The sequence below is a fragment of the Falco punctatus genome (assembly GCF_963210335.1).
Source record: "Falco punctatus genome assembly, chromosome: 11".
Classification (NCBI taxonomy): domain Eukaryota; kingdom Metazoa; phylum Chordata; class Aves; order Falconiformes; family Falconidae; genus Falco; species Falco punctatus.
In genome coordinates this window covers 16,543,698-16,571,489 of record NC_137591.1, presented here as the reverse complement: position 1 = coordinate 16,571,489, position 27,792 = coordinate 16,543,698, and the positions used below count along the sequence as shown (strand labels likewise).

The following is a 27,792-nucleotide window of genomic DNA, read 5'->3' as shown; positions in this document are numbered from 1 at the left end:
GTGAGAAGCCAAGCCTTCTGTAATTAATGACTAGTGCATGGGAAATGCTGTACCTTGCAAAACTACTTATGAAGCATACTGTTTACTTTTCATTTCTTGTTGCCCATCAGATTCAGCTACCAGCCTGACGGACAAACAGACAAAGTTTGACCAGAAGTCAGAGGACATGCAGGACACTGTTGATGCACACATAGCATGTTCTTGTGAGAACGAAGACTGCACTGCATGAAGCTGTACATCACAGCACGGGAAAAACCAGAAATGCTTTAATGTTTTTATTGTGTGGTGTAAGAAAACTCATCTTAAGGAATAATAAAGATACTAAATTAAGTGTTTAAGGACGTGTGGAATCTTCCCAAGTAATTTAAAGTATTAAACTTTATTATTGTTGAAACTGTTATGATTGCCCTTAAAGTACCTGATTTCGTAATAAATCCACGCATGGAAAAAATTATGAAGGCTTCCTTATTTTACTGGTTATTGAAAGAGAAGGTCAGTGTTGCTTGTCCTCACCCCCCATTTTGTAGAATTCTGGTATCTGTGACCATCTTCTGCACACCAGGCATGTGTCCATGTCAGGCCCCTTCGGGGGTATAGCTGGGTAGCTGTGGTAGCAGGTTCCTCCTTGTTTCCCCCAGTACTTTCTTCCCCAATGCTGGGATCCTGCGCACCGGCAAAGGAACTGATCACCTCTGTGTGATGCAGCACCCTCCGCAGCAGCAATGCTGTTGTGGTGCTCTGCAATAACTGCATGGTGTGCCAGCGCTGGCCCTAGGGAACAGCAAGGTCAGGGGATAAGCCTGAATCTCATGGCACTGGACAAGGCTGCCCTGAGGGAGTCAAGGACACACTGATTCTGATGCACCACATGCAGAAGCTGGTGCAAATCAGGGGCCTTTGAACAGGACATGGTAGAGGTACCCAAGTTTACCACTTGCCAAAGGGTCTAGAGCAGAGCTGGTCCTTTGCACTTTGGGTGAGATGCTCCCGCCCTCGTGCCCAGCTGCGGCCACCATCAGCAGGTGGGCTCTGCCTCCTGCCCACCCGCTGCAGGTCTGTGTGGGCACAGTGAGGGACACACTCATCTGCTGCGGGTGCTGGAGCCCAGAGGATTCCAGCAGATCTGGAAAATGTCTTCTGCTTGCCCCTAAGGCTGTGCTTGCAGGCTGAGTATATGTGCTGGGTGAATTTGTTTTTCAGAGAAGTGCCTTAGGAGATGGTATAGACATAAAGAGTGATGTCAGTGAGATTTTTGGCAGCTTAAGTCATCAGGAGTTTTGCACAAATTTCAATAGAAATGGTATTGTACTTTCCTTAGGTTTATCTGCCTTAATTCATCAGTGTTCTCCCAATTAATACACATACATCCAGCCATTTTTATTACTGACTGAACACACACATTTTTTATATCTACATTTGTCAATGCAAAGCAGAATGTGATCCTACTCAATTGTTAAAAATGTAGATCTCCAGTAAATTAATTAAAATAAAAGCATATTATTTGGTTCTTAAAATCAGTAGAAACCAAAGAAGAAAAATGGCATTTACCATGTCGGGTGGAGGGGTAATCGCTTGCCTGTTTTTGAAAACAGTTGAGAACGTTCTGTGTCATTTTACTTTCCCCAGCAGCTTTGGTACCTTCAATGGATGCGAGTACATGAGTTTTGTTGTCTGGATGTAAGTTTTCTAGTTTGGAAAGGTAATGTCTGTAGTACCAAAAGGAGTATGTTTGAAAGGCAGGTATCAATATACAGTTACGTACAGTTTAAATGCTGTCGCGGTGCCTGCTGCTGGGTGTGCTGGGGAGCTGCCAGCAGGCAGTGTTTGGGCACTACCTGGCAGCAGCAGTAAAGCGATGAGCTGGTGGGTTTGCTGCTTGCCTGGAAGTCAAGCAGAGCAGTCACGGGAAGCACAAGCTTCCCGGTAACCCCTGAGGCCAAAGCCGGGGCTTTGCATGACCCCCCGAGCTGGGCTCCCCGGGGGGCTCTGGCACGAGCTCCCAGCTCCGGCGGTGCCAGCCCACAGGGCCCCTCTCCTCCCAACGTGCCGAGGCTGGAGCACGGTTTTGGGGTGACTCTCACCCCCCAGCCCCCGTGCTCAGGTGCGAGGAGCTCCGCAGTGACGCCCTGGCAGGGGACCCAGCCACCATGGCAGCCAGGCACCCGGGGGGCTGTGGGCGCCCACCTCCCAAAGGGCTGCGGGGGGCTCAGCCGGCCTCTGCCCCTCTCCCCCACTGCCGCTGCGGGGAGCTGAGCACAGCTCAGAAGAAATGCTGTCCAGGGCACGTCCTGGGCACAGCAAAGTTGTTTGTCACCCTCACAATTTTCTTAGGATTTTTGTTTTGTTCCTTTCTCGCTCTAATTCAGCTTATATCCTTCAGAGAAATATGACGCATTAAAGGGCTGTGCGTGTATGAGGGGACAGGCTGGCAACTGAAGCTGTTCTTGACATAGCGGAGAAACGATCTAGAAAATAAGAGGGTTCAGTTCCGTAAAGAAACCCCCAAGAGGTTTTGCCTGCACCTGGAGCAGAAGGACAGGGGATCCCGGCCCGCGGCAGCAGCACGGCTGGGCTGACCGGGGATGCAGCATTTGCTGCCCAAAGAGGGGGTGAGGGTCTGCAAGTCCCAGGCTGGGGGTTCTGGGGAGACCCTGCCCTTGCAGCCAGGCACAGCCCACACAGCTCCCGGGAGAACCCTTATGCTGAGGAGTGTTATGGTTTGTGGTGTCCTGTTACAGTGTGGTATTTTAGCGATATAGCGTTATGATTTTGTGACACTGAATACAAGTGCTGTTGCATTTAGTCCACTATCACAGCAGTGCTCTTCTGCTTGCACTGCCACTGACCTCCAGGCCTCACTGCCTGCAAGGGTGTGTGTGTGTGTGTGTGTGTGTTTTTTTAAAAAAAAGAAACCTGTGCAGCTGCATATAGTTATCCCATAACATATTAGCTCTTGAGCCTTAATTACCGGTCACCGGTAGCTATATACTCAAATCCTTCAGCTACATTTACCAAATCTTCAAAGACATGACACAACTCACTAGTTAACAGCTTGGATTTTCTGTCATGTGCCATCAGTTTCACAAGGGAAGGTGTTAAAAGCAACGGGACCAGAACATAGCGTTGGTAAAAGCACAGTGAAGTATTTGCCATGCTTCAAAATTATATTTTTTTTCCCTACAGATGTAATCTTTGATCTAGGAACCAAATCCATAGTTTGTTAAACATTATAAATCGTATCCCAACTGCCAATTATAAAACCCCATCAGCAAAAGAGCATTATGAAAATTAAGCTGTCTTGAATAGGAGCCACTGACCTGTCGGTGATAAGCTGTCCCATTCCACAGTGAGCTGGGCAGCAGCTGTGGTTCCCCACCCACAGAGGAGAAGGCTGGTGGGCAGATGGTGGCTACGCAGCACCAATGTGAACCCCTCAGCACCGGGGCTGCCATAGCTCTCCTCGTGCAGGTTCCTGGTGGGAGCAGTGCTGGTGGCCCCATCCGCTCGGGCTGAGCCCAGCTCTGGACCCCGGCAGGGGACCCCAGGGACCAAGCCAAGCCTGGAGCCAACAGGAGCCTGAGGGACCTGCAGGACTGCCTCCAAAGGGACAAGGAAAACGCCCACCGATGGGAGAAGGGGCATCCACCATGGGGTGCAGATGCTGCCCCTCGTTGTGTGATGTGAAATGAGTTTGGGTGAACCACTTTGTATGCCTCGGTAAACCAGGAACTTTGTGTCTACAGTGCCTGCCACAGAATGGTCGGAGCTGGAGGGGACCTCTAGAGATCACCTAGTCCACCCTCCTGCTAAAGCAGGTTCACCCAAGCGAGGTTCAGCTGTCAGCCTCACCAACACCTGCCTATGGCTAATCACACAGCTGAAAGGGGCTCATGCATTAGCCCTGTAAGACAAAGCAGATGAGGGAAGGAGGAACATCAGCAGCGTTTAGCCACGGCCTTTGTGGCAAAGATGGGAGGTTTGTGTTACTGGGTGAAGTCCCTGTTCCCAGAGAGCAGTGTTGTGAGTGACAGCCTGTCCTGCTTCCAGCAGGGTAGGTATTGGCACGGCGTCACAGGAGGGCTGCTGGGGTTTTTACACAATTTTGTTGGGGCACTATCAGTTAGATAAGCTGTGTGCCTTGTGGTCAGGTCGGGATAACCTGGGCAAAGTCAGCACAGACTGCAATAGCACTGGGTGCTTCCAGTGGATAAGGATAATCAGTAGTTTTTCTTAATAAATATTTTGGCTTTAACAATATTTTAATACTTCTGAGCACTTGTTTCAAAAGGTACTTTCAGTATGTTCAGTTGGTGAAGTGAGAACAAAAGTGTGTGATGTTTTTGGCTCAGCAATAACAGCCAGCACCTTGTCCTTGACCCCCTCTCCCTCAGAGGGTTTGAGTGGTTGATAAAAAGTTGATAACTCAACAAAATTCACTGTGCCTGTTAATAATTCTTCTATAAAAGCTGCTCATTTTCCCCTGCAGTCTTCAGTCACTTTTAGCATGAAGGGACTCATCCTGGCCCTGGTGCTCGCCCTCGTGGGTAAGTTGAAGCTCTACCAGCACTGCTGAGCCACGATGGCCACGGCGGTCCGAAGCAAACTGCATCTCCTCGGGGCCTGTCAGGGATATTTACAGCTTAATTTGCTGAGGCTCTTTTATGACTTTGGCTGTAAACTATTGGATTTCTGTGCCTAGCTCGGCAGCAGGGATAAAGCCCAGCAAGCTGCAGCTAGTGAGCAGGGCTGGTGTGGGCTTGGAGTTGTGGGGGTGTGGGGTGCGCCCTGGCAGCCCATTACTAGTTGTTTGCCAACCATTAGCACACTGAATAAATGAATAATAAATGAAAGGATCCACAGATGTGGGGGGGGTTCTCACGCATCCTTCTCTTTCTTCCCACACAGGGGGCCAGAGGCAGGACCTCGGTAAGTGCGCTCCCACCCCAACCAGCAGCTCCCACGCTGCCCTTCCCTGCGGCCGTGCCTTGCCCACTGCTTGTGCCTCCTTTGCAGCAGTAGCAGCCTCACCCTTCTTTGCTGGGATGGTTCTTGTGAGTAACATCGCAACAGTCATAGCAAAGCAGGTGTTTCTCTTATATTTTTTTAAATAGACCCCATTTTTCATACCGGGAAAACCTACCTGTATGGCTACGAGAGCTTCATCCTGCACGGGCTGCCCAGCAGGGGCCTGGCAATGGCAGGGCTGAGGCTGACCTGCAAGCTGGAGATCAGCCACGTGTCTCGCAGCATCCATCTTCTCCAGGTAAATCACCGTGGGTGTGGGAACCCACCCACGCCATGCAGCCTCAGGCACTCAATTCATACCTCCCGGCTGGCAAAATAAGTAAGAGTGATGAGAGCTCACACGAACGCTTGGGGCCCTTCCCGGTGCTGAGATGACCCCACGTCAGAGCAAGCAGCCTTGCTCGGGCAGGGATGGTTTCCCCGGTGCGGGCATAGGTGCTGGGCTTTGCGCCCCAAGCCCCCGAGCTGTGCTGGGGGAAAGCCAAGGGCGCCACTGGAGTGTCTGCAGCTGCAGCCAAACTGCTTTGAGCCACCAGCTGTGACCTACAGACAGCAGCACAGGCTTCCCCGCAGCCCACGCCTTCAGCTGGGGAGCTGGACCTGCTCTGGCTCTGCTGCCATCAGCACTTGAGCCCCCTTGACTAAAGCTGCCTTAGGTTCGTCTCCTTAGGTTCTTTAAAGAAGTGTCCTTAAGGTAGTTTTCCTATGCTAAGCTTGAGTATGAAAATAAGAATTCAAGCATGTAATACCCAGTTTTTCAACCTGGTCCGTAGCCTAAGAAAAGCTCGGTGCTGGAATTCACCTATCGCATGAGAAAGTCCCATCTGTCTCCACTATCTTCCTTTTGATATTCTTCACATAGGCGTTAATTCAAACGTGAAGAATTCCAAAGGTAATGCTTGTGCTTAGCATAATGATATCAAGTCTGGAAGTGCTGTTACTCACTGAAAAGACTAAATCAAACAGCTTAAAATACTGGCATGGAACGAAAGACCACAGAAAAGGGATCTAGAAGACACCACGTGGGGAGAAAGCTGTAAGAGGTACCCTTAGCGTTCATCCTAGAAGTTTACTCAAATCTGTGTAACTGTGCATATATTCCTGAAACAGCGTGAAGGAGTGCTTGTTATCAAGCTTTACGCACCGCTGCAATTGCAGGCTCTGTGTAACCTTGCTAGAGCTGCTGTAACTTCAGCAATTGCAGACCATAGTCTTGAGTAGGATTTAATCTGAGGAAATGTGACAAGAGGCAAGTCACCCTTACAGCATTGATTATAAATGCCTAAAATAAAACAGAGCACTAAACCCAACCATTCCCCTGCAGAGAACACACAGGAACATGTACTTCTGTGTGCAGGGGGGTGCGTGTATGTGGCTACATAGGTACATGCATGCAGGCACGTGTTTCCCACTAGGTAGCAGTCAAGGACTTGGGCACAAGCTTTACAGCTTGATAAGCTCGAAATGATGACAGCTGCTTCCAAAGAGAGACACCACATCCCACGGGGCCACCTCCTGCGTGAGGTCCTGCGGTCACCTCTCCTTCCCCACCAGCTGTGCCGCAGCTTTGGCGTGCTGGGATGTGCTGGACTTGGAGCAGGAGCCAAAATAGTCCCCGTGTGCTTAGGCAGGCAGCTTGAACAGCGGCTCAGCTGCCTTGCAGGCTGAAGGGAGATCTCACCAGACACCTGGGGAAACCCGGTGAGTGTTCTTTCTGTACAGACTGCTGCCAGGCAGTGTTTCGCTCACCTAGCAGGCTTCACCAGACTTGCTGAAGTTTTGAATGTTGCTTGCACAATCTTATTTCTCTGGCACAAATCCTTCATGGAAAATGCACTTTCAAGGATGCTTCCCAGGCCCAGCACAGGAACCTGGGGAGGAAAACATTTTCTGCAGTGTTGGACAAGTGGCTTGTATCCTGCCATGGTTTGGAAGTGTCCAGTTTCCCTGTTATTGCACTATTTCAAACTGACAGTGAATAGGATGAACATTTTTCCTAACTTTATTCACAGATTCGATCCCCAAAGCTGGAGGAATACAATGGCTTCTGGCCCACGGACCCCTTCACTCCATCTTCGAGGCTCACAGAGACAATCGCTGCGTGCTTCAGCCAAGCCTTTAAGTTTGAATATGCTGCAGGAAGGGTTGGAACTATTTTCACCCCTGGGGACTGTCCCATCCTCTGCACTAATCTAGTGAGAGGGATTCTGAACATGATGCAGATAACGATCAAAAAGTCACAAAATGTGTATGAACTCCAGGAGGTTTGTTTTTTTCCATTCAGATTTCATTGTTATTCTCATTTTACTGTCTTAGAGTAACTTGCCTGTACATACACTTCCCAGGCAATTTTCTTTGACCTGTTTGTTGCTGTTTCAAGTGGAAAGTTCATTGTGTTTAATCAACGCTCACAGGCTGGGATTGAAGGCATCTGCCAAACCAGATACATTATCCAGGATGACAGCAAGAATAACCGTGTTACCGTTTCCAAAAGCAAGGACCTGACAAACTGCCAGGAGAAAGCGGTGAAGAACATGGGAATGGCATACATCCGCCCCTGCCCCACCTGCCCCCTGGTATGAGCAGCACAGTGACCTGCTGCCACGCTTGGGCATAAGCCACTGCTGAACACTCACGTGTTGCACTGATGCTAGCAGGGAATTTGACTTGTCTGTGCTAATTTACTACCACCCCTTTGTCTTTCTGAATGGGTCTCTCTGCACTTCTAGAAAGCCAGAAACATTAGGGGCACGGTGATGTTCACTTACAAGATGAAGTATGATGGCAGCGGGACCTTGATGACGTCTGCTACATCCGAGCAGGTGTACCACATCTCTCCCTTCAATGAGCCTGACGGGGCAGCAGTGATGGAGGCAAGGTAGGCACTTCCCTGGTGCACGTCCTTAGCGTGGCTGTGATTATCAGAGCCAGCAGGAGATGCCAGAAACGTATTTACTGTCAATTTGTGAGTTAACAAGAAGCATCTGGCCTGCAGGGTGCAAAGGGCCAAAGCACAGTGTATCCTTCGGGATGCACAGCCAGGTCCGATGCCCTGCTCTTTGGGGGTTTTGCTGGGCCACCTGTAACATTTGTCCAACTTCTCAGAGACTTTGGCAAACTCTAATGAAAGCTCTCGCCAGTCCTATGACATTTCCAGATAATTCTATGCAATGCATGAACAGAGAAGGGCACGATTCTTCTGTGGTCAATGCTCAGCCCGCAGCAGCCGCTGTACACGTCCACGCACATGGTGCCGTTCGAGGCTAGTGACGCATTTTGTTCTTTCCCTTGAAGACAAGAACTGTCTTTGGTCGACATTAAAAGGGCTCCTGTCAGTGCACCAAAAACTCAGCTGCAAAACCAGGGGAGTCTCCGTTATCATTTCTCAGGAGAGCTACTCCAGATGCCAGTTCCTCTAATAAGGATTAAAAATCCAGATTTACAGGTATTAGAGGCTTACTTCTCGTACTTTTTTCATTATTTATAAGGTTAATAAGTCATCACAATTATTTTAGACACGAATCCTTCCAGCTGTCTGATCTTTCCCACAGTTAACAGAAACACTGCGGCAACTAGTTCAGGATAATGAAGAAGGAGCCACTAAAGAAGCTTCAGTCAAGTTCTTACAAATGGTCCAGCTTTTTCGTGTAGCGACCCTCGATCACATTGAATCTTTGTGGGTGCAGTTTGCCAGCGACCTTCCCTACAGGTAACTGTTCCCTTCAGCCAGGATTTCTGATCGGAGGCATACTGGGAAATGGGGATAACGAATCCTCCTCTCCCTGGCAGACACTGGTTCCTCAGCGCCATCTGTGCTGCTGGAGCTACCGACACGTTCAGATTCCTGAAGCAAAAAATTCACGATGAGCAGCTGAACATCTGGGAAGCATCTGCGGCTCTCTCTCTCGCCTTCCATTTCGTTACACCCAACAAACAAACCCTAGAAGTTGCCTCAGTGAGTACAGATCATCCTTCTTTCTACTTCCCTCTCACTCCTTTTTAAAGGTGAAATCACCGGATTATAAGTGAAAGATGCAACACATATTCTTCAAAATTTGTAAAAGGTATTAACAGAACTGGGGAACGCTTCAGAAAATGTTCCCAACCACTTGTTGCCAGTATTTTTTAATGGTTTTGATATTTGATGTTAAAACCCACAAATCTTAAGAAATGGCCATTTATTTATTTTTGCCAAAATTACCTTTTAAAAAAAAAATAGACAAACTCAAGAAAAGAGTATCATGTACCCAAATTCTAAAGTGCATAGAGTATAAGTGGAGCGAGTCTACTCACTTTTATTGTAGCTGAGTGACTAACATTTGGGTTAACTTCTGAAAACATTTAGGAAAAATCCAAAGCAATTTTATCTATTTATTTCTCAAATGTAATTTTCACTAAATACCAGCTTTAATTACTAGAAATATTAAAGACTGCTGCTTCTTTCTTCTGCAGACTTTTCTGACCTGTCCCCAAATCCAGAAAGCACCAATGCATCGGATAATTGTTTACCTGGGGTATGGTAGCATGGTAAATAAATACTGTGCTCAGACTTCACTCTGTCCAAATGAACTTCTTCGGGTAGGTGTCTCTCTTTTTGTATTTATAAAGAGTGAGGAAATTTTTCAAAAGCCTCTAATTTAGCTCTCATAATGCTGGCAATTAGGTAACTTGCTGTTCGCATGCCTCGCTCTTAGCTGTGATTGTCTGTAAAATTGCAAAGACAGAATGAAACACCAAGCCGATGCCTTTGAAAAATCTGATCTTAGCAGTTCAGAATTTCAAATGGAAGTGGTAGAAGCCCATGATGATAATGGATCCTGTAAACATCCTGAAACTAGTTTAGGCATAACAAATTCAGGATTAAAGCAAAATCATTATGATTCCTCTCTCTACTTTTACACTAGGTAGAGTGTACTTAAAAATATTAAAAAGGCACTAAGGTGTGAATACAGGCAAAGCTGTAGGTGTGTCACAGGTCAGGGCTTCCAAAACTGCTTATAACTGTCAGAAATACTCAGGACGTTGTCCTTCCGCTGTGCAGCTCTGGCTCCTCGCTCAGAAGGACCACAGCACTGAGATGGCCTGCTGGCCTTTGACGTGCTTGAATCTTTCCCAAAAGACTGAAACAAACCCAAGCCGCTAGAAGGGTAATTTGTCTTCTCAGAACAGCAAAACTGTTTAAGTAAGCTTGCTATTGCTATAGGAAGTGAAAAATATGCAAGTGCAATACTGCTGCCCCGCAGCCGCCGGGGGTGCAGGCTGCAAGGGCTAGTGGGGGTGTCCCAGGGAATGACTGAACCCCGCGTCGGCTCGGGGCTGCTCTGGAACTTGCAACAGACTCCCAGGTACAGGCATCCACCCAGGATTATCTCCTATGCTCAGGCACAATTCAAAATCAACTACAGCACTGTGTAAGGAGAAAATCAAGTTTGCTTGTATGTTCCACATTTGGCATCCTGATAACTATGGTGAGATTTTTCCTGGAAGAAAATTCTGAATAACTTTATTTTGGGTTTTGCATCAGTAGTTGTTTTGCTTGCTATGGCAATGCATATTTTTATGCATTTTTACATATTTTAGGCCTTATTACAAGATTAACACAATCTGCTCTGTTTTCAGCCACTCCATGACCTTGCTACTGAAGCCACCAGCAAAGATGATGCCAAAGACATGGCCTTGGCCCTGAAAGCCATTGGCAATGCAGGAGAGCTGGCCAGTATCAAACACATCCTGAAGTTTTTGCCCACATTTTCCCCGGCTGCCGCTTCATTACCAAACAGAATTCATGCTGATGCTGTGCTGGCCTTGAGGAAAATTGCCAGAAAAGACCCTAAAAAAGTAACTGAAATCATTATTTAAAGAAATGTCTTAGAGGGTATGGTTTGGGTTGACTTCATGATTGGGAATATAAAAGCTATCGGGTAACATTAGCAGCTCTGGGCAGATTTCTCAGTTGCTGGTCTTCCTCTTGCTCACACTGAAAACTCCTGACATCACCCCATCCTTGCTGATATCCTGGGAAAGAGGTTGCTTTAGTCGCTGTGACACTGGGACCATTACTAATGGCTGTTTCTTCCAGCCCCATCCACTGTGTGCCCACAGATATCTTAATTTTCGGTGGCGGGTCCCACGCTCAAGTCTCTGTTTAGGGTTTTGTTCCCTATTCACCGCAGGTCACGTGTGCACAGTTTAGGAGTCACTTCTCACTGAGAAGCTGTGAGGTACTCACAGGTTGTATCTTCCTCCTCTAGGTAAGAGACATTGCCCTCCAGGTCTTTATGGACATCACTCTTGCTCCTAAAGTCCGAATGGTGGCTTGTGTTGTCCTCTTTGAAACGAAGCCTGGTCTTCCAGCCGTAACGGCGATGGCCAGCTCGCTGCTGACAGAGCCCAGCTTACAAGTAGCCAGTTTCACGTATTCACACATGAAGGCTTTGGCAGTGGGCAGGATCCCACAGCTCTATAATCTGTAAGTAGAGGAAGAAGCACATTCTTTAGTAGCAAATTTTTTTCCTTGCAGTTTTCTAAGAATTTGGTCGCACTCAACTATCTTCATACGGTTGTAACTCTTCATTACTCAGATCTGCTGCCTGCAACATTGCCATTAAACTACTGAGCCCCAGGCTTGACAAGCTGAGCTATCGTTACAGCAAGGTCATTCACATCGGAGATTATTCCTGTGAGTACCAGGTGCCCTGGTTCACCGCTTCACCTTACGTAGCCAAATGCCTCTATTCCATTCAGTGATCTTCATCCAAAATCCAATCACAGGCTGCGAGTTTAGTGCACTCCTGAAATAGAAAAAGCACAAGAGCATCCTAACATGCAAAACCCCCTGAGGATGTTCTACCACTCTCTGGGTATCTGGTGGGGAAAGCGGAGCTTGCACGTGGATTTAGGCCTCCTCCTCCAGTTGCTGTGGTCATGTTGACTCTGTCCTAGAACAAAGCTCTCCTCTTGAGGTTGCAAACTTGAAGACTTATGGGACTGAATCCTGGCAGAACCTCTTGTGATCTATAGCACATACCTGAGGTTGCTTACATGCACCAGGCACCTCAGAGACCCTAACCAAAACCTCTGCTGCTTTTCATTCCTGTGACAGCTGAACATCAGGCTGGTGCCATTTGGAGGGTCTATCTAATGAACAGTCCCAGCACTGCATTTCCATCTGATATAATCACAAAACTGAGAGGATATTACGCAGATACTGCAACAGATATTATCGAGGTAAGTATTTATCTAAAACGGCTAGCTACAGATAGTATTACTTGTTAAGACATTTGGACTGTGATGTAGTGTTTAACTCCATCTCTGACTGTGAGGGCGGATGTGGAAGAGAAAATTTAGATAATGATTATGATTTTACATAGGCGGCTTCTTTTATTTGGGCTTCTTGACACATACGTTCATCATTGAACACACGCAGTATAGGCACAAAAATGTAGAAGAGTAGAGGAAAGCTTGCTCAGCAGTACATTCATCTGCTTGCCTAAGTCATACAGCATCTCTGGTATTTTGCATAAGTACAGGGAAGTAGCATCTGAAATTAAATTTCAGCCAGCGCTGCAGCCAGGGCAGTGTGAAGCCCCATGTAACAGCACGCAGGTATTTACTCAGAATCTCGGGCAAGCTTTGCAGCCTGGGCTGAGCTCCGTGCTGCCTAGAATTATCCCTGCTGACTAATTCAAAGCTGGTTTAGCACATTCTCAGCATCTGCAGCCATAGCCTGCAGCCATCTGCCAGGTAGACGTAGCCTTATAAGTGCAATGGCTTCATCCAGTATGTATTTAGAGTGGCCTTAGTGAGAGTGACAAGGGGTACAAAGGTTTTCCTGGGCTCTCTTGTACTCGGGCTGCAACAGCTGCCTCCGTTTCCTGCAGGTGGGTGTCTGGTCACAAAGCCTGACCAAGCTTATCAGGAAGCAGAATATTCCCTTTGCTGAATATGATACATACAAGACACTGAAGGAGCTCGGTAAAACGGTATGTCTCTACACACCCTTCTGATCTGTTTGCAATGCGCAGTCCTGCTAGCTCTCGGGCCGCGTAGCCCACCCACCCACCAAGCCATCCCTTTGATGCTTCAGTGAGCAAGGAGTCAGTCATCCTGTTTGGTTGTGGAAAAATGTACTTGTACTGTACTTAACGCTGTCAACAGATGCCACCTTTTCACTCAACATGTTTTAGCCCTTAATGTACAGTACAAGAAATGATGATGATGATGATAGGGAACCAAAATTCACATTATAAAATGTCTGTTAAAACACGGTATGTGATTGCTCTTCTCTTTTAAAATTATTATCGACTAAGATTTTTGTTCATGAGTCCCAGCGTGTCACCCACTCCAGTAGCAGAAATTACCAAGTTCTTACCTCATCCTTATGTGGGGAACCTCCCACTGAAGTCAGTTATGCAGCATAAGAAAGGCCACATAGGTTCAGACCTGTAAGACGTTTATTTGTTTTTTGGCTAAGCAACCATGGCTAGCATCATTCAGATGGGATCTGCACTTTGCTAATACATTACTGTATTTTAAGTGACACTATCTGCTTCTTCCCTTTCTCTCCATCTCTCCTTAACACCACAGCTTCTGGGATGGAAGGAACTGCCTCCCGAAGACCCTCTGGTGTCCATTTATGCCAAAGTACTGGGCCAAGAGATCGCTTTTGTTGACATTGATAAAGATGCCATTCAGCAGACCATGATGGTACTGACAAGGCTGTTGTCTTTTCTGTCTGTGGTGCTGAATAATTTCCCCTCCCTGTCTCTTCTCACATAATCACATAACCTATTTCTCTGTTTTCAGAGTCTAACTGGATCGTCAAACTGGCAGCCAATGGTGAAAAAAGTGGTGGAAGAGGTCCAGCAAGGTGTTTCGGGCCAGTGGATCCTGCCGGTGCTGGTGGGTGAGCTGCGGCACGTTGTCCCCACGGTGGTGGGTGTGCCACTGGAGCTCAGCCTGTGTGGCACTGCGCTGGCCCAGGCTGCTGCCAACGGTGAGCTTGGGACTCCAGACCTAGCGGTTCCCCACAATAACTGGGGGTCCAATCCCTCTGCTGAAATTAAATCCCTCTATAATCTTGGAAAATGCTCTTGTAATGTGGAAACATTGGTGTTCAGCTACCTCCAAATGGTTTGAGAATTAGCACGTTCTACCTCAGACGTATTTGTATAATTCATTTGGAGTAGCAATCTTTAAATAAACACATAAAGTATTTCAAAATGCAGAAGCACTGCCCGTGTGTTAACTACTGTGCTTACTGAAAACATTGTATTGCCAGCATTTATTGTTTCTCTGTTCATATAATTCCTGTCTTTTGCAGTGAATATACAGATATCACCACCATTATCTGACAATTTTAGACCTTCACAGTTGTTGGAAACCAACATGGATATTCATGCTGACATCAAGCCAAAGTAAAAATTACATATATTTTCACTTACACACAAGCGTTTATATTTATATTTGAAATAGATACGTGATTGCATGTTGCCATATAGGGGTCTTACTTGCCCCAGGTTTGGGACGGCTGTGCTAGTCCAGAGCAGTGAAGTTGTGAGACAGTGACACAGTCACCCGATGCTTTACGACCCTGCGAACAGCCATGCGTGCTGTATCCTACAGGGTGCTGTGCTGTTCTGCCATTGCTGAAAATGCTCGTGTTTGTATCTGTTCAGTGACCAAAGACACTGAGCTGTGAAGATGTGTTTGCTTATGAACAGGTTTTTACAAGTTCAACATAGAATCGCATCACCACCTGGCACAAGCTGGGGGGATTTTGGGGGAAAAAGGGAAATGCTTCTGGATCTGCAAAAGTACTAATAACGATAATAATAACAATGATAATGATAACCTAGGAAAATCTGAAGCTAGAAAATTCTAGCATTAGCTTGTCCTCAAGCAATATATTGGTGACAAAGCAGTGAGAAGGTCCACGTTAGCTTTGTTCATCAGATAAATCCCTTCACCTTTTCCGGGGGCACTTCAGCATTTTTTATCCTGTTGTGATACATCTCTTCATCCATCAGTAGTGGCTCTTAAAAGAAACAGAACAGTGTGAAAATGTAATTTTGCATTTCAAAGTTAAATATGTGCATATTAATCTGTGATTATGCATGTTTTTGTTTCTACTCTTTTAGGGCGTATTTTCATGTGATTGCGATGATGGGGATTAATACACAATATTTTCAAAGTGGTCTTGAATTTCATGCAGAGTTCAGTGCCAACACTACAATGAATTTTGATGCCAGGATAAATATGAAAGAGAAAAAATTGAAAATGGAAATGCTTCCCTGCGATCAGGAGGTTGAGCTCGCAGCTGTGAGGTACAGAAGAGCTTGTTGCATTTTGCTTGTTAGATGTTACTACTGTTTGTGAGCTTCCCATTATAAAATCATAAACATACATCTCCTTGTTAGGGTCTGCCATACTTTGGCAACTAGATAAAGCTTAGTTCTGTCTTTTTTTGCACCAGCAAAGACAGGTAAGCAAAATCGGAAGGCATTACTTGTGTGACATTTATCACTTCTACAGGACTGAAGTTTATGCTATTTCAAGGAACATGGGAGAAGTAGATTCCGAAAAGAAATCCCAGCTTCTCCCCAAAGAAGAAGTACCAAGTACCTCCGACCAGCCATTTCAGCCATTAGAGCGAGCCTCGGGACCTGGCAGCTGGAAGGTAAGGAGGCCTCTCGCCATCTGTGCTGCAGACAGGTAGCGAACAGAGAGCTCCTCGCGGGGGCTGACCCCCCAGCACAGCCGCTGGCTAGCCAGGTCACAGGCACGCAAACTGTGGGATTCAACGGGTGCCTCGCGTACCCCAAACCAAGCCTAACGTAAGTCCCCGTGGGTTCAAGACATGGCCATTCACAGTCTGCTCACTCTCATCATCTCACGCAGGTAGGGTTGCTTTGGCAGCATGTCTTCCTATATATTTACAGTCATAGGGAGGGTGTGTGAAATTTAATCCTTTGAACAATATCCCCCCCCCCCCTCCCAACCCCCCAAGGCAAGGCCATGCAGAAAAGATGGCTCTTGGGCAGGGTATATGTTTTTCTTCCAAATCCTGAGGTAATCCCTGCAGTGGATTGCAGAAGCCCGTTCTCTTATGTGCTCTTCAGCTTCTGAGGCTTGGGTGGGAAGGCTAGGTTGGCTTGCAACAGGGGGGCTAGTAACCCAACACTGATGCAGAAGGATAGCCCCTCAAAGAGCCCTGCAGGTTGTCGTTGGGAAGCGTGTTTGTGAAACACTGCCTGGGGAAAAGTTGGGCAGGAAAGCAGCCCTCTTCCACACAGCACCACTTCCCATGCTTACATCTCTAATTTTAAACAGGACTGTCATCGTTCTCTTCATTAATAGGAGGAAAGACTTTAGGAGCTGTGACAATTTTTTTGTAGAAAATACCTTTATTTGCCATATTTTTGTTTAATGTAGCAAAGCAATACTCCTAGTGTGATATCCAAAGGATACCAGCAAGGTTCAGAAGAGGCACATCACTACAGTGTAGGAGGAAGATCTTACACACGCCTCTTCTGTGGAAAATTTGAGAGTTTGGGATGTTCTGCTTGTCTCAGCCTAAAGTCACGAAGTTCTGCTTTCTTAAGAAATACCTACCTGCACAAATTAGTTGGAGAACTTGAAGCCAAAATAATTTTGAAGCCAGGTACAGTCATGACAACAAGCTTTTCGGTCAATCTCTGTGAAGTCTGCTCAAGCAGAACAACCCTGCAATCTAAGTATCTTGACTTCAGTTAATACAGATGCTGACATCGACAAAATACAGCTGGACGTTCAGGCAGGATCCAAAGCAGCTTCCAAAATAACTGACGGACCAACCTCAGGGTCTAAGGAAGAGGATAAGACATCTCTGTACAAGGACATTCAAGCTAAACTGAAGAAGATTCTAGGCATTGAAAATGTGTTTGAGGTAAGAGACTCTGAGCATCAGAGAGGGAAATACTTTCCTATAAATGAAGGCAAGCATTTCCAGTGTGGAACACTGGGGTGGGTAAGCAGGGATTCCAGCTGGGAGGAATGGGTCTAGGTGAGTTCTGGCGCAGTGTGCAGGGCTGGGAAATTGTATTTCATTGAAAGCCTGTGGTGAGCAGCTTGTCTGACACCCAGAGAAATGTAACAGAACAAGCTATGAATTCATAATGCTTTGAACTGTTTTTGGAGGTCGCAAATAAAACACGGCGCCGTAAGAAACGTATTCACAGAAACGACAAGCCTGCAGTGACAAACGTCTGGGCAGAGCCCAGTGCACACCCCCTCTCCGGTTCATCCTCCTCTTCCACTGCTTCATCTGTTGATGGTAAAAAGCCTGGAAATGAACACAAGAAAGATGAAATAAGGCAATCTGGGAAGAAGCGTGGCGGCAGCAGCAGTGTCAGCTCTGCTAGCAGTAACATCTGCAGCAGCAGCAGCAGAGGAGACCGCTCTGGAGACCAGCACTGCAGTGGGGACAGTGAATATTCCAACCAACAGGTAATTCCCCACGCTGTCCCTTTCAATATTTCTTGTAGTGAACATTTTTGTGCATCAGGACATTGTACCCATAGAGTATGGACCAATGAAAGAAAAACAGACTGTTAAGGGTGGCTGTTTGCTGCAGGACAGACAAGGTAACCGCTTAGCAGAGCTTTTTCCCCCTTTTAACCTCATTGGTTCTCTGAAGCATTTCATATTTCAGAGGATTTCAGTTTAAAATGTTTTAAAAATTTTATTTTGTTTTACCTTCTTTCCATACTCAATACTGGGTTGTTTTTTTTTAATGCATTTGTCAAAAGTTAGTTCTTTGCCTTTTCTTAGGTCTTCTTACATGCTGTTTTCACAGGGAAATCTACCTGTTTACCAGTTTTGGTTCAAGCCAGCAGACGAACAGGTACATTTACTGCTTATACGGTGAGCAGGGCCTACAACTGCTCTCACTAGCTTTGCTGCACTTAGAGCTTAGTTCTCTGAGAGTAAGAATGTGAGAAATTAATTCTGCAACTTCCAATGGTAAACAACTTGCTTCAAGGTGTTTCTCTGCTTTTGCAGGGACCAGGAAGAGAAGTCCTGAACAGCAGCATCAGCCTCTCTTCTTCAGCTAGTGATGAAGGCATCTCTAGAGCCATATCTCAGGTGAGCATCATAATCTACAAGAAATAAAATAATTTACTTTGGATTTCCAGTTATTGTATTACTATAACAGAGTAGGAAAAATATAGTGATTTAGCGTATTAGGTAATGATATAGAATGAAAATGAATTGTTTCCTGTTTTATAGAGGTGAGCACATTGGATAGCCGTTGAATGTTTTTTTTATATTCACTCAATACAGGCTACGTTTTTTAATGAAACTGGAATGTATTGCTGTATATGTTGAACTTTGTGTTACTCAATAACCAATTCACTATAAAAATGAGAACACTTTAGAAGTGCTGATGTGCTTGATCAGAAACTGGTTTCAGGTATTTTTTTTATTGCATATTTCTGAAATTTTCAGACTCTACCACTCTTGTTCGTTATGTTTTCACTGCCATGTGCTTCTGTTCATGTTAGCAGGACCGTACAAGGCCTTTGAAAAGACCTTGATTTTGCAGTAAAGCTTCAGCTTTGAGAGCAATCCCGGTGTTTATCCAGGAAGGACAGCAGGGTACATAGTTAGTTAATGGTGCCTCGTCCTTCTGTAAGAACTGTTGTAAGAATTACGGAATCTGGAGCAGATGTTATCAAAGCAAATGTCACATGTTTCACACAGTGACCTACATGCCTACAAAACAGTAAACCTTGCTTTGCTGGGGCACCCCCTCTGCACCAGCAGCTTCCAGCTGATAGTGCAAGTAGCTTGTGGGGAAAAAAGGCAACAAGATCTACCTTCTCCCCCACACACTTCTGTGTAACTTGAATTCACCTCTCTTTTCCATCTTTTCACATTACTACTTCCCTGAACCCCTCTCAGTCTCCCCCAATGCTCTCACCACACACACCCTCCTCAGCCACAGTCTTGCTCTTTCCCCATTCCCCCTAAGCCACCAGCCCTGTCTCACCTGATCCTTCCGTGAGTTTCTGTCACCCGGACTTAGCAGCACAGGAGGGACCTGCTGTCCCACATCTCACCCCACTGGCAGCTCCCCCCTGGCCCGGTGGGGACTCCTGCCCCACGGCTCAGGTAGCACCGGGCACCAGGTCCTGAATTTGAGCGGGGGGGCACGTGCTGCTCCTTGTGCAAGTACCACGTTTTGGCCTGCACTGAACAGGTCTCTCTGTCAATACAAATTATCACTGTTTCCAACAGGTGGTTACACAAATTTTATCAAAAAGACTACTAGCTAAACTACAGGCTGGTAGGAGAGCAGCGCTGAGCTGGGTGATACTGGTTCTTTCTGCAGTAGGGTCCTGCTCCACACTTCCCTGTGTTACACTGAAATTACTTTACAAAAAGCTTCCCAGCAGTACTGTTTTACTTGCATAGGTCACGACAGCACCCTTGAAAGACTATGGCAAAACTGCATATGAACCGAATAGATCGAGCAACAATCTATGATGCTATCCCATAAGTCATGTAAAAAGACCTTCTGAATGAAACTTTTCCTTTACAAATACTTTTTATCTGTCATTTTAATAGAGTAATTTTAATGCTCTGTTTATGCCTTTGGTCTCTATTTCCCCTCTACTGACTTAAGCCTAAATTCTTGGGAGACAGCAAGCCACCGATGCTGGCTGCAGTCCTTCGTGCCATCCACAGAAACGAGCAGCCGACAGGATTACAGCTTGTGCTGTACACTGACACGCAACCCATGAGATCGAGGATGCAGATGTTTGTTTCAAGCATCACAGGATCAAGTAGATGGAAACTCTGTGCTGATGCTTCAGTAATAAATTCCCATGAAGTATCGGTGAGTTTAAAATAACGATGAGCTCAAAAGTAAATGAAATTTAATGATCTTAACTATGTTTTATAAAAAAGAATATATATATATATATATATATATATTTTCCCCTCTACTAGGGTTCTCTTAAATGGGGTAAAGATTGCCAGGACTACCGGATTGCTCTTCAGATTGCAACAGGGCAATTTGCTGCTTATCCAGCTATGCAGATGAAGCTGGAGTGGCCAAAAGTACCTTCACTGGTCCGAACAACTGCAAAATGGTGAGATTTTAACTTTAATTTTTGAAAAATTCACCTGTGTCAATGCTCTAGATAGTTATAGATTCAGTTCTGCAACTTCTGAGCTGGAAGAATTTCCCTTAATTGGTATCACATTATAAAATCAGATTACACGTGTCTGTTTTCTCTGTGTATTTACTCCCTCAAAGCATAGTGCATTTTAGTTGGCAGGAAACCTGCTTGAAACAAAGGGGTTGATGGGATTCAACGAATCTGTTGTAGACTTTTAATTGAAAGTGCCTGAATTAGGAAACTGGTCTCCCAATGCTTCCTAACTGATGGAGGCTCACAGCAGAAGCTTAACCTTGATTCTCTGAAGGACTGTCTCTATTGACTGTACAGGGTGAAGAATTTCCTAATGTAGGCACCTTGCCTCCGGCTTCGGAAGAAGATGATACAAATACTTCCCATAAGGCTTATTGCACATTAAATAGCAAATGTTGTGTGACACTTAGTGTAAGAAAACTGTAACTGCTGGATTCATTCACTTATGTGTGTATCCATACGTGTGCAATGTATGAATGAATACAACAGAGTCTGTACTCACACATGCGTTTCCCCAGAACACCATACTGATTGCATATCAAAGACTAATCTTTTTCCATAGTGCTACAAAATAGAGACGCATACAGCAACTCAATTATCTAAATATGCATGGCACACAAGCTTTCACATTAAAGGCACACAGGTTGACAAACGTATACTGAAGAGGATAATTTTTTTTATATTAGATTGAATTACCTGAAGTGCTGTTAATCTGCCCTTATTAGAGGGGATGAAAACATCCAATTGGCTATCCTGGAGCACCGCCACAGAACTCACCTCTCTTCTGCTCTGAGACTATGCCTTTTTTCAAAGGAATATTTTCTGTATTTCTCTATTTGAGTCCCAAGCCTGTAAGGGAACCAAATCATTGAGATGCCTCTGCCAAATCATTCTTAGTGGGTGAAGGATCCTTACTAAAAGTTACCGCTGCAGGGCTCACACATTAATACACGGTCATCTATTTTTCAGCATGTTAGTATTCCAGTTTTTATGTACTCGGTGCCTATTTTTGTCTCTGAATGTATTTAAAACAAGTTGGATATACTTTTCTTCTCATACCACTGTCATCCAGTCTTCTGAAGACTGTTTAACCCACTAACAGTTAAAATCTGCTTGTCCCTCCTCCCATACACAACACATAAGGTTTGTGTTAGCAAACCCTGACACAAAACATGGCTGACACAGAATGCATATTGCTTTATGGGGGTATTTTTGCCTGAACAAATAATAAGCAATGTTTTCAAAGACAGATCATTTTAATACCTTCCTTTTCCAGGTTCTACTCGTTTCTTCCAGGAGCTGCATATGTGCTTGGGTACTCCCAAAGGCAACAGCATGGTCCCTCTCGCCAGGCAACCTTGGTTATGGCTCTGACATCTCCAAGAACCTGTGATGTAGTCCTCAAGGTACCCGAGGTAACTATTTCCATTATCTTTTATCCTGGGGCATTCAGTGCTTATGAAACTGAAGGTTAACAGCTTTTTTAACCCACTGATTTTTTTATTTTTTTATTTATTAAAAGATAAAGAAGCTCCCACCACAAAGATATTACATTCACACAGTTGGTTCCATTATGAAAATATCTTACAACATATTTCTCTTTCTCATGTAGCATGCAAACACACAAAATAAGAAACAGATTACAAAACAACCATCATGATTGGTGGCACATTAACAATAACTTATTAAAAAGACCACTCCTCCCCAAATCTTCAGGGAGATGGTAGGTTTTCCTGCATCCTGGAAGATAGTAAAACCAGGCTGTAGAGAAGCATGACAGCCCAATAGCAGCCCTCAATGTATAGGCAAGGAGAGGGTGGGCATCTCAGGTAAGCAAACTGCATTGAGATCAGATGTGATGTACAACTCCCCAAAAGATTACAAACTGGTGGATGTCAAACTTCATTTATAGCACTGCTATTCTACAGGTTGCAGATGCATCAAACAGTAGAGCTATTTCATGCTGTAGCCACAGGACTTCTTTTTAGCTCTGACCTAGCCCTGGATTCTAATTTGGGTTTCAGTCAGTACAGTCCTCTTTGAACATTAAAGGGAAATGATCTCTCACCTCTGCACTGTATTTTGCATTTACATTCATGTTTGTTTTCTGACTGCTTTTCAGCTCACCATTTACGACCGAGCCATCAGGCTTCCCCTACCATTCCCTTCAAGTCCAAGCAGGTCGATTTCAACACTGCCGCCCCCTGACTGGAATGTCTTTTCCCAAGCAAGAATTTCAATCATTGAAAACATTGAAGGTCAGCAATTAACTATTTACACAAGCATTGGTTGACTTGCAGATTTTGGAAATAAGATTTATACTTTGGACATAACTTGAAATTGTTTTACATTCACTTAGAAAATGTGTGGTGATTTCAGATAGAAATAAACCCATCTGTATGAAAATCTGTGAGGCTACAAAGATGTAAAGAAAAGGAAACTTACCAATAAGATTAAATACTCAGTTCCATGCCAAATAGTGATTCCAAATGCATCCATTTCAGGATCACTGCACAGGTTGCTTGTGAAGAAAAAAAATTACAAAATTAGTGAGAGGGACATCCAAGTGATCTCAGATTTGGGCTGCTCTGCTTGATTAGTGCTGTTATGTAGAAGCTAGAACAGATACAAAAGTATTAAGTATACCCATTAATTTAAAATCCTGCACTTGAAGGGATTATGATTTCATTAATGCTGTATTAAGAGCTAATCCCATTATACTTACTTAGGGTAAATTTTAAATGGAAAAGCTTTATGTAATCCTGGGTTAAGGAGTCACGTTTTGCTTGAAGTCAGTGGGCTAATATCATAACTGTGTATTTCTTTGGTAAACACCAAAACTAGTCCATATTAGTTAAAATTGCTGTAAAATAATTTCTAATCAGAGCTGGTAGGATTTCCATCAAAATACCATTACAGTGAAAAAGGAGAAGTTTATTCTAGTGTGGCTTTTTTTCCTCCCATCTTCTAACTATTTCTAATCCTTGTTATGACTCAATAAAGGCAGCAGCATTTTAGTGAATCTCCTCCGGTGTCAATATGTGAATCATTAACAACATTTGAGAAATACTTTTGACTACAACAAAGTTACAAAAGCAAAAAGGCCACAAACAGTTGCACCAGCACCAGCTGTGAGCAGAATTTATCTAACACAGAGACTGAATCATGAGTGGGTTGCACTGATGTCTGGGGACTGGCAAAGTTTTGTTTTGTATTACTACAAATCCCTTATTTCATCTGAAGGAATCATTTTGCTTTTACGTGAGAATAGGTAAAACCAGAAAATATTTGTTTTTTTTTTTAATTACAAATCTAAAATAGAATAACTGTCTTATATAAAGTACAAAAGGCTTGCTTTTGACTGATTGGTTTTGTTGTGTTTTTTTTTTTTTAGCTCGTTGTTCAGTTTTCCAGAACACGTTCACAACCTTCAATGGCGTTACATTTAACTATTCAATGCCTGCAAATTGTTACCATGTCTTGGTACAGGACTGTAGTTCAGAACTGAAATTCCTGGTGATGACGAAAAGACTTGAAGAGTCTGCTGACCTTACAGCAATAAATGTCAGACTCGCCAACCAGTAAGTAATTGCAAACTTAATGAAAAATAGATGTCAAGCTGAATATGCTATAATTGTGAAGACCAGATTGTTAGGGCAAGTTAGTGCTAGCATAAGACTCACACAAAAATTAACAGTGTCAATGGAAAGATTTCTAGGAGTGTCACTGGGATTTGGGACTCTGTCTTTCAAAAGTGCTTCTGAAATATATCTGAGGTTCACAGTAACCTAAAGTCTTTATTGCCCAAAATTCTTCATTAATTTGTTAGCATTTAACCATCTCATTTCAGTTCTTTGTAATTAGGTAGACACATAAACTATAAATCCACAAGTGACTACTGTAATAATTTAGTCTGGCCTCCTACGCTAAGCTAATAATTAGAACTAATTAGCACCCAAAATCATCTCAGCAGAGATGTTGAGAAGTGGACACAGCTGAAAAGGGAATTACTTATCCCAGATTAGAGGCACTCTCTTAAGTCATACTTTTAGTTGGTGCATAATGTTCTAATCTATATGAAATTCATTTAAGACACACATTGTTTCATCTTGGAGCAATCGCCTCTGCCATCATAGGTTCTTCTTTAAAAGTATAGTTTTATACTCGAAGATGTACGGGATTATGCATACCAAAATCATTGTAGGGAGTATTCTTCAAAGTGCACAAATGGACTTTGATCTGTAAGGTTTCATTACAAGTAATTATTTAGTTCTGAAAATTGTGTGCCTGACTGTGCCATGCCATAACGTTAGAAAAAGAGAGAGAAACTAGCATTCCCTGCGTGTGTTTTGTGGAAGAACCGAAGGATATTTGTTTTATAGGCTGTATCTTTTGTGATAAAGACATTCCTCGTCACTGTATCATTCCTAATCATTTCACACAACTGCATGGAAGTGCTTTTGATGTGCTTGAGCTTCATATTTCTTCATTAGAGCAAACACTGCTCTGAAGAAAATACTACAATACACAGACTATTCAGGCTGTAAGAGAACCACCGTAGGGAATCCAATCTTCCTTTGAAATGTAAAGCACTTTCAATTTATGCAAATGTAATAGCAATTACATTGTTCCACAGCAAGGGTCCCTATAGCCTGGTATCTTCCTGCCTGAACTGTGGCCACAAGCAGACACTCAGAGATGAGTAAAGCCAGGGAAAGATGTTTTGTGAGCAGTCCTCCCGGCACACTTCCCTGGGCGCTCGCAATCTTCCTCCCAAAGAGTAGCAGGTGTCTCATGCAAAAATGATATAAGCATCCTGCAGTGTTGGTTCTACCAGGACTTGAAATTTTGAGCTGAGTAGGGCAAAGGAGAAACATTTGTTTATACTCATCTCCTTTACTTACAGCGAGGTTGACATGTATGTTTCCAATGGACTCATCCAGTTGAAGATTAATGGTGTTCAAGCCCCAACAGATGTTCCATACACATCTAATTCTGGTAAGACTTACCTTTACATTTTGTTTAATCTTTCCTGCCCTTTTGAAGAAGGAGAGGATGTGATCCTGCAAACACCTCTCAAGATAAAGATCACCATAATCTGAGAAACAATTAGGCAATTTTAACATACCCTCATGCTAGCTTTCATAGGGGGTTGCAAGAAAGCTGAGCAGAGAAAGAGACGCTGATCCTGCATGTCTTTGTGCAAACCAAATAATGCAGGGCTGTGGTTTCTCGTGCTGATCACAGAAACCCACAGAATGAGCATCTGGATGTCCCCTGGCCACGGCCACCCTTGTCGCAGGGCTTTGTCTTGTTCTAGGGCAGGGAATAGTACGTTCTTTTTCATTTCCCCCACCTCTTTCAAGATAAATTACAGCCTGCATTAAGTACCCAGCAATTTAACAAGTGATTCAGGTTGGACACTAAAACATTAAGTTCCTTTTAAAAGAAATCCCTTTTTTGCTTTTTTTGTTGCAGATGCAAGCATGCTGATCAGCAGCGAAAAGGAAGGCCTGTCACTAAAAGCCCCTGATTATGGCATAGATAAACTATATTATGACGGGCATAGACTTGAGGTATTTTTTAAAACTATTTTCAGTGTTTTTATTTTTAGAAGAAAAACATTTAAGTGCGTCTTTTCTTTGCTTCTTCAAAGATTCGGGTTTCCTTCTGGATGGCTGGAAAAACATGTGGTATATGTGGAAAATATGATGCTGAGAAGGAAAGGGAATATCAAATGCCCAGTGGATATTTAGCTAAAGATGCAGTGAGTTTTGGTCAGTCCTGGATCATCTCAGAAGACCCCTGTGCTGGAGGTACTAAGATTCTAACATATTAATGTCATTGCCTGTGACGAATTAATTGGTCACACGAATAGATGAGTTACATTAATTGTAGCACAATCATCTTATTTTTCACCGTTTCTGTGATTAGTGGTCATAGGCTGAAAAAAAATAAATCTGGCTTTCCTGAGTTTGGTATTTCACTGCAGATTCTAGGTTTGTTACATTTTTATATCAGCTTCTTACACACTATGTAGTTACCTGAAGTTTGTGTCTTCCAGATAAAACTATAAATTTAAAACTCCCTAAGATGATAAGTTAGTATGAAAAGTAGGTAGTTTGACTGTTGGAAAAAGACATTTTATGTCATCCTTAATAGTTTCATTCTTTATTTCCATTCTATCATTTCCAGACTCTTAGTTTCCCAGAAAAAAATTTAAAAACTAGCCCTGGCTATCAAAGTGGAGGGCATCTGAGGTGGGAAATACCCAGTTTATTTTCCTCAGTCTGAAGATGGACTTCCTCTGAAACTTTCAGCCTGGGAATGGTTGTTCTTACCATCTGGGTCCTATATAAAAGCAACATGAATGTATTGGTAACATTGGGGTGCACCTCCTTTTGTGTGGAAACCAACCCTCTGGACATGTGGTGGTATTTTTACAATACAGTCTTAGATCAAGCTCCCCTGGGGTAACTGGTCTAGCAAAACCTGGATCACTGAGGCTTAAGAATTAAGCTACTGAGCCATGGCAAACCAGATGTGATGCTAGGCACAGCACAGAAGCGGATACACGGATGTCTAGGTGCCACTACTGCCCCCAGGTGAAGTGTCGTCATAGTTTGGGTAAAGTTGAGTATCAGCTGAGCAAGGTTTTCACGTGCATCTTTTCTGGATTTGGACACTATTATTCTACCTAGGTCCTATCTGGCAAGCCTCTGTCCTTGGAACTGTTTCCCACATGCCTGACTTTCCCACAGCCTAAGCCACTGGCAGAAAATTGACTTCAATCAAATTGGCTAAATAATTCACATAGCCTGTGTCACTTGGTGCATCCATTGGTCTTAGCTGCTGCTTATTCTGCAAACTAAGTCGAAAAAGTTATTCACGTGAATTCTGTAGGTGCTTTAAGAGAATCCATTTTTGTAGCTTGCAAGCTGCAGCGTCAATCTGTCAAAATCGAGAAGCCTGTTGCGTTTGAGAAGGCGGCAGCAAAATGCTTCTCTGTGGAGCCGGTTCTACGCTGCGTGGAAGGCTGTTCAGCAACCACGGCTGTTCCCGTCTCCGTGGGCTTCCACTGCGTCCCGCCCGGTGAGTCTGCAGAGGGATACCTGTGCCCAGCACGGCCGCCATGTCCGGCTGCACTTCTGTGGGAAACCGCGGGGCTGGCGGAATGTATGTATGGAAAATATACATCACACGACCTCTTCTTTCTGCTTCACAGACTCCGCTCTCAGCCTGGAAGGGCAGGCTAGGCTGGGCCAGAAATCAGAGGACATCGTGAGCACGGTTCCCGCTCACACCGCGTGCTCCTGCCAGCGGCAGTCATGCCCGCCGTGACACCCGCTTCACCGGGCCCGCTCGCCCCTGGCTGCCACCGGTGGCCGGGTGGGCTGGGACACTGAGGAGGAGGCCCCGTTCCCTCCAGGCCATCGTTCTTCTCTAGTTCTTCTGCAGATCTCGAAAATAATTCTGGGCACCCCTCGCCGGGCTTGGCCCTTTAATAAACCGTTGCTCTGTAAAAGCAGTCGGTCACGATCGTGTCTCTCCGACCAACCGGCTCCCC

The 27,792-nt window shown here is 44.6% G+C and overlaps 2 protein-coding genes across 2 annotated transcripts in view; both read left to right on the top strand.

The window, feature by feature from the left end:
* LOC308071302 (vitellogenin-2-like) overlaps window positions 1-5,194 on the top strand; it is a 32,428-nt gene extending 27,234 nt beyond the window's left edge. Inside the window, exon 35 of the mRNA XM_080406517.1 lies at window positions 111-5,194. Within this exon, the coding sequence (XP_080262643.1) occupies window positions 111-229 (119 nt within the window). The 3' untranslated portion in view covers window positions 230-5,194. The remainder of the gene's footprint in view (window positions 1-110) is intronic.
* On the top strand, window positions 4,505-27,650 carry LOC308071775 (vitellogenin-2-like; the record flags this gene model as incomplete). The annotated part of the gene is made up of 34 exons (XM_080407707.1): window positions 4,505-4,544; window positions 5,112-5,263; window positions 7,038-7,289; window positions 7,440-7,601; window positions 7,755-7,903; window positions 8,320-8,470; window positions 8,577-8,734; window positions 8,815-8,980; window positions 9,478-9,603; window positions 10,645-10,863; window positions 11,277-11,494; window positions 11,607-11,715; window positions 12,139-12,252; window positions 12,906-13,007; window positions 13,612-13,731; window positions 13,831-14,020; window positions 14,348-14,441; window positions 15,165-15,350; window positions 15,559-15,703; window positions 16,459-16,687; window positions 16,776-16,951; window positions 17,203-17,511; window positions 17,861-17,908; window positions 18,067-18,150; window positions 19,694-19,906; window positions 20,020-20,162; window positions 21,502-21,640; window positions 22,348-22,483; window positions 23,620-23,806; window positions 25,132-25,223; window positions 25,704-25,801; window positions 25,882-26,041; window positions 27,156-27,317; window positions 27,451-27,650. The coding sequence occupies 34 exons, from the start codon at window positions 4,505-4,507 to the stop codon at window positions 27,564-27,566; spliced, it is 5,145 nt and encodes a 1,714-aa protein (XP_080263833.1). The 3' UTR covers window positions 27,567-27,650.
* Window positions 27,651-27,792: the final 142 nt, after the last annotated feature.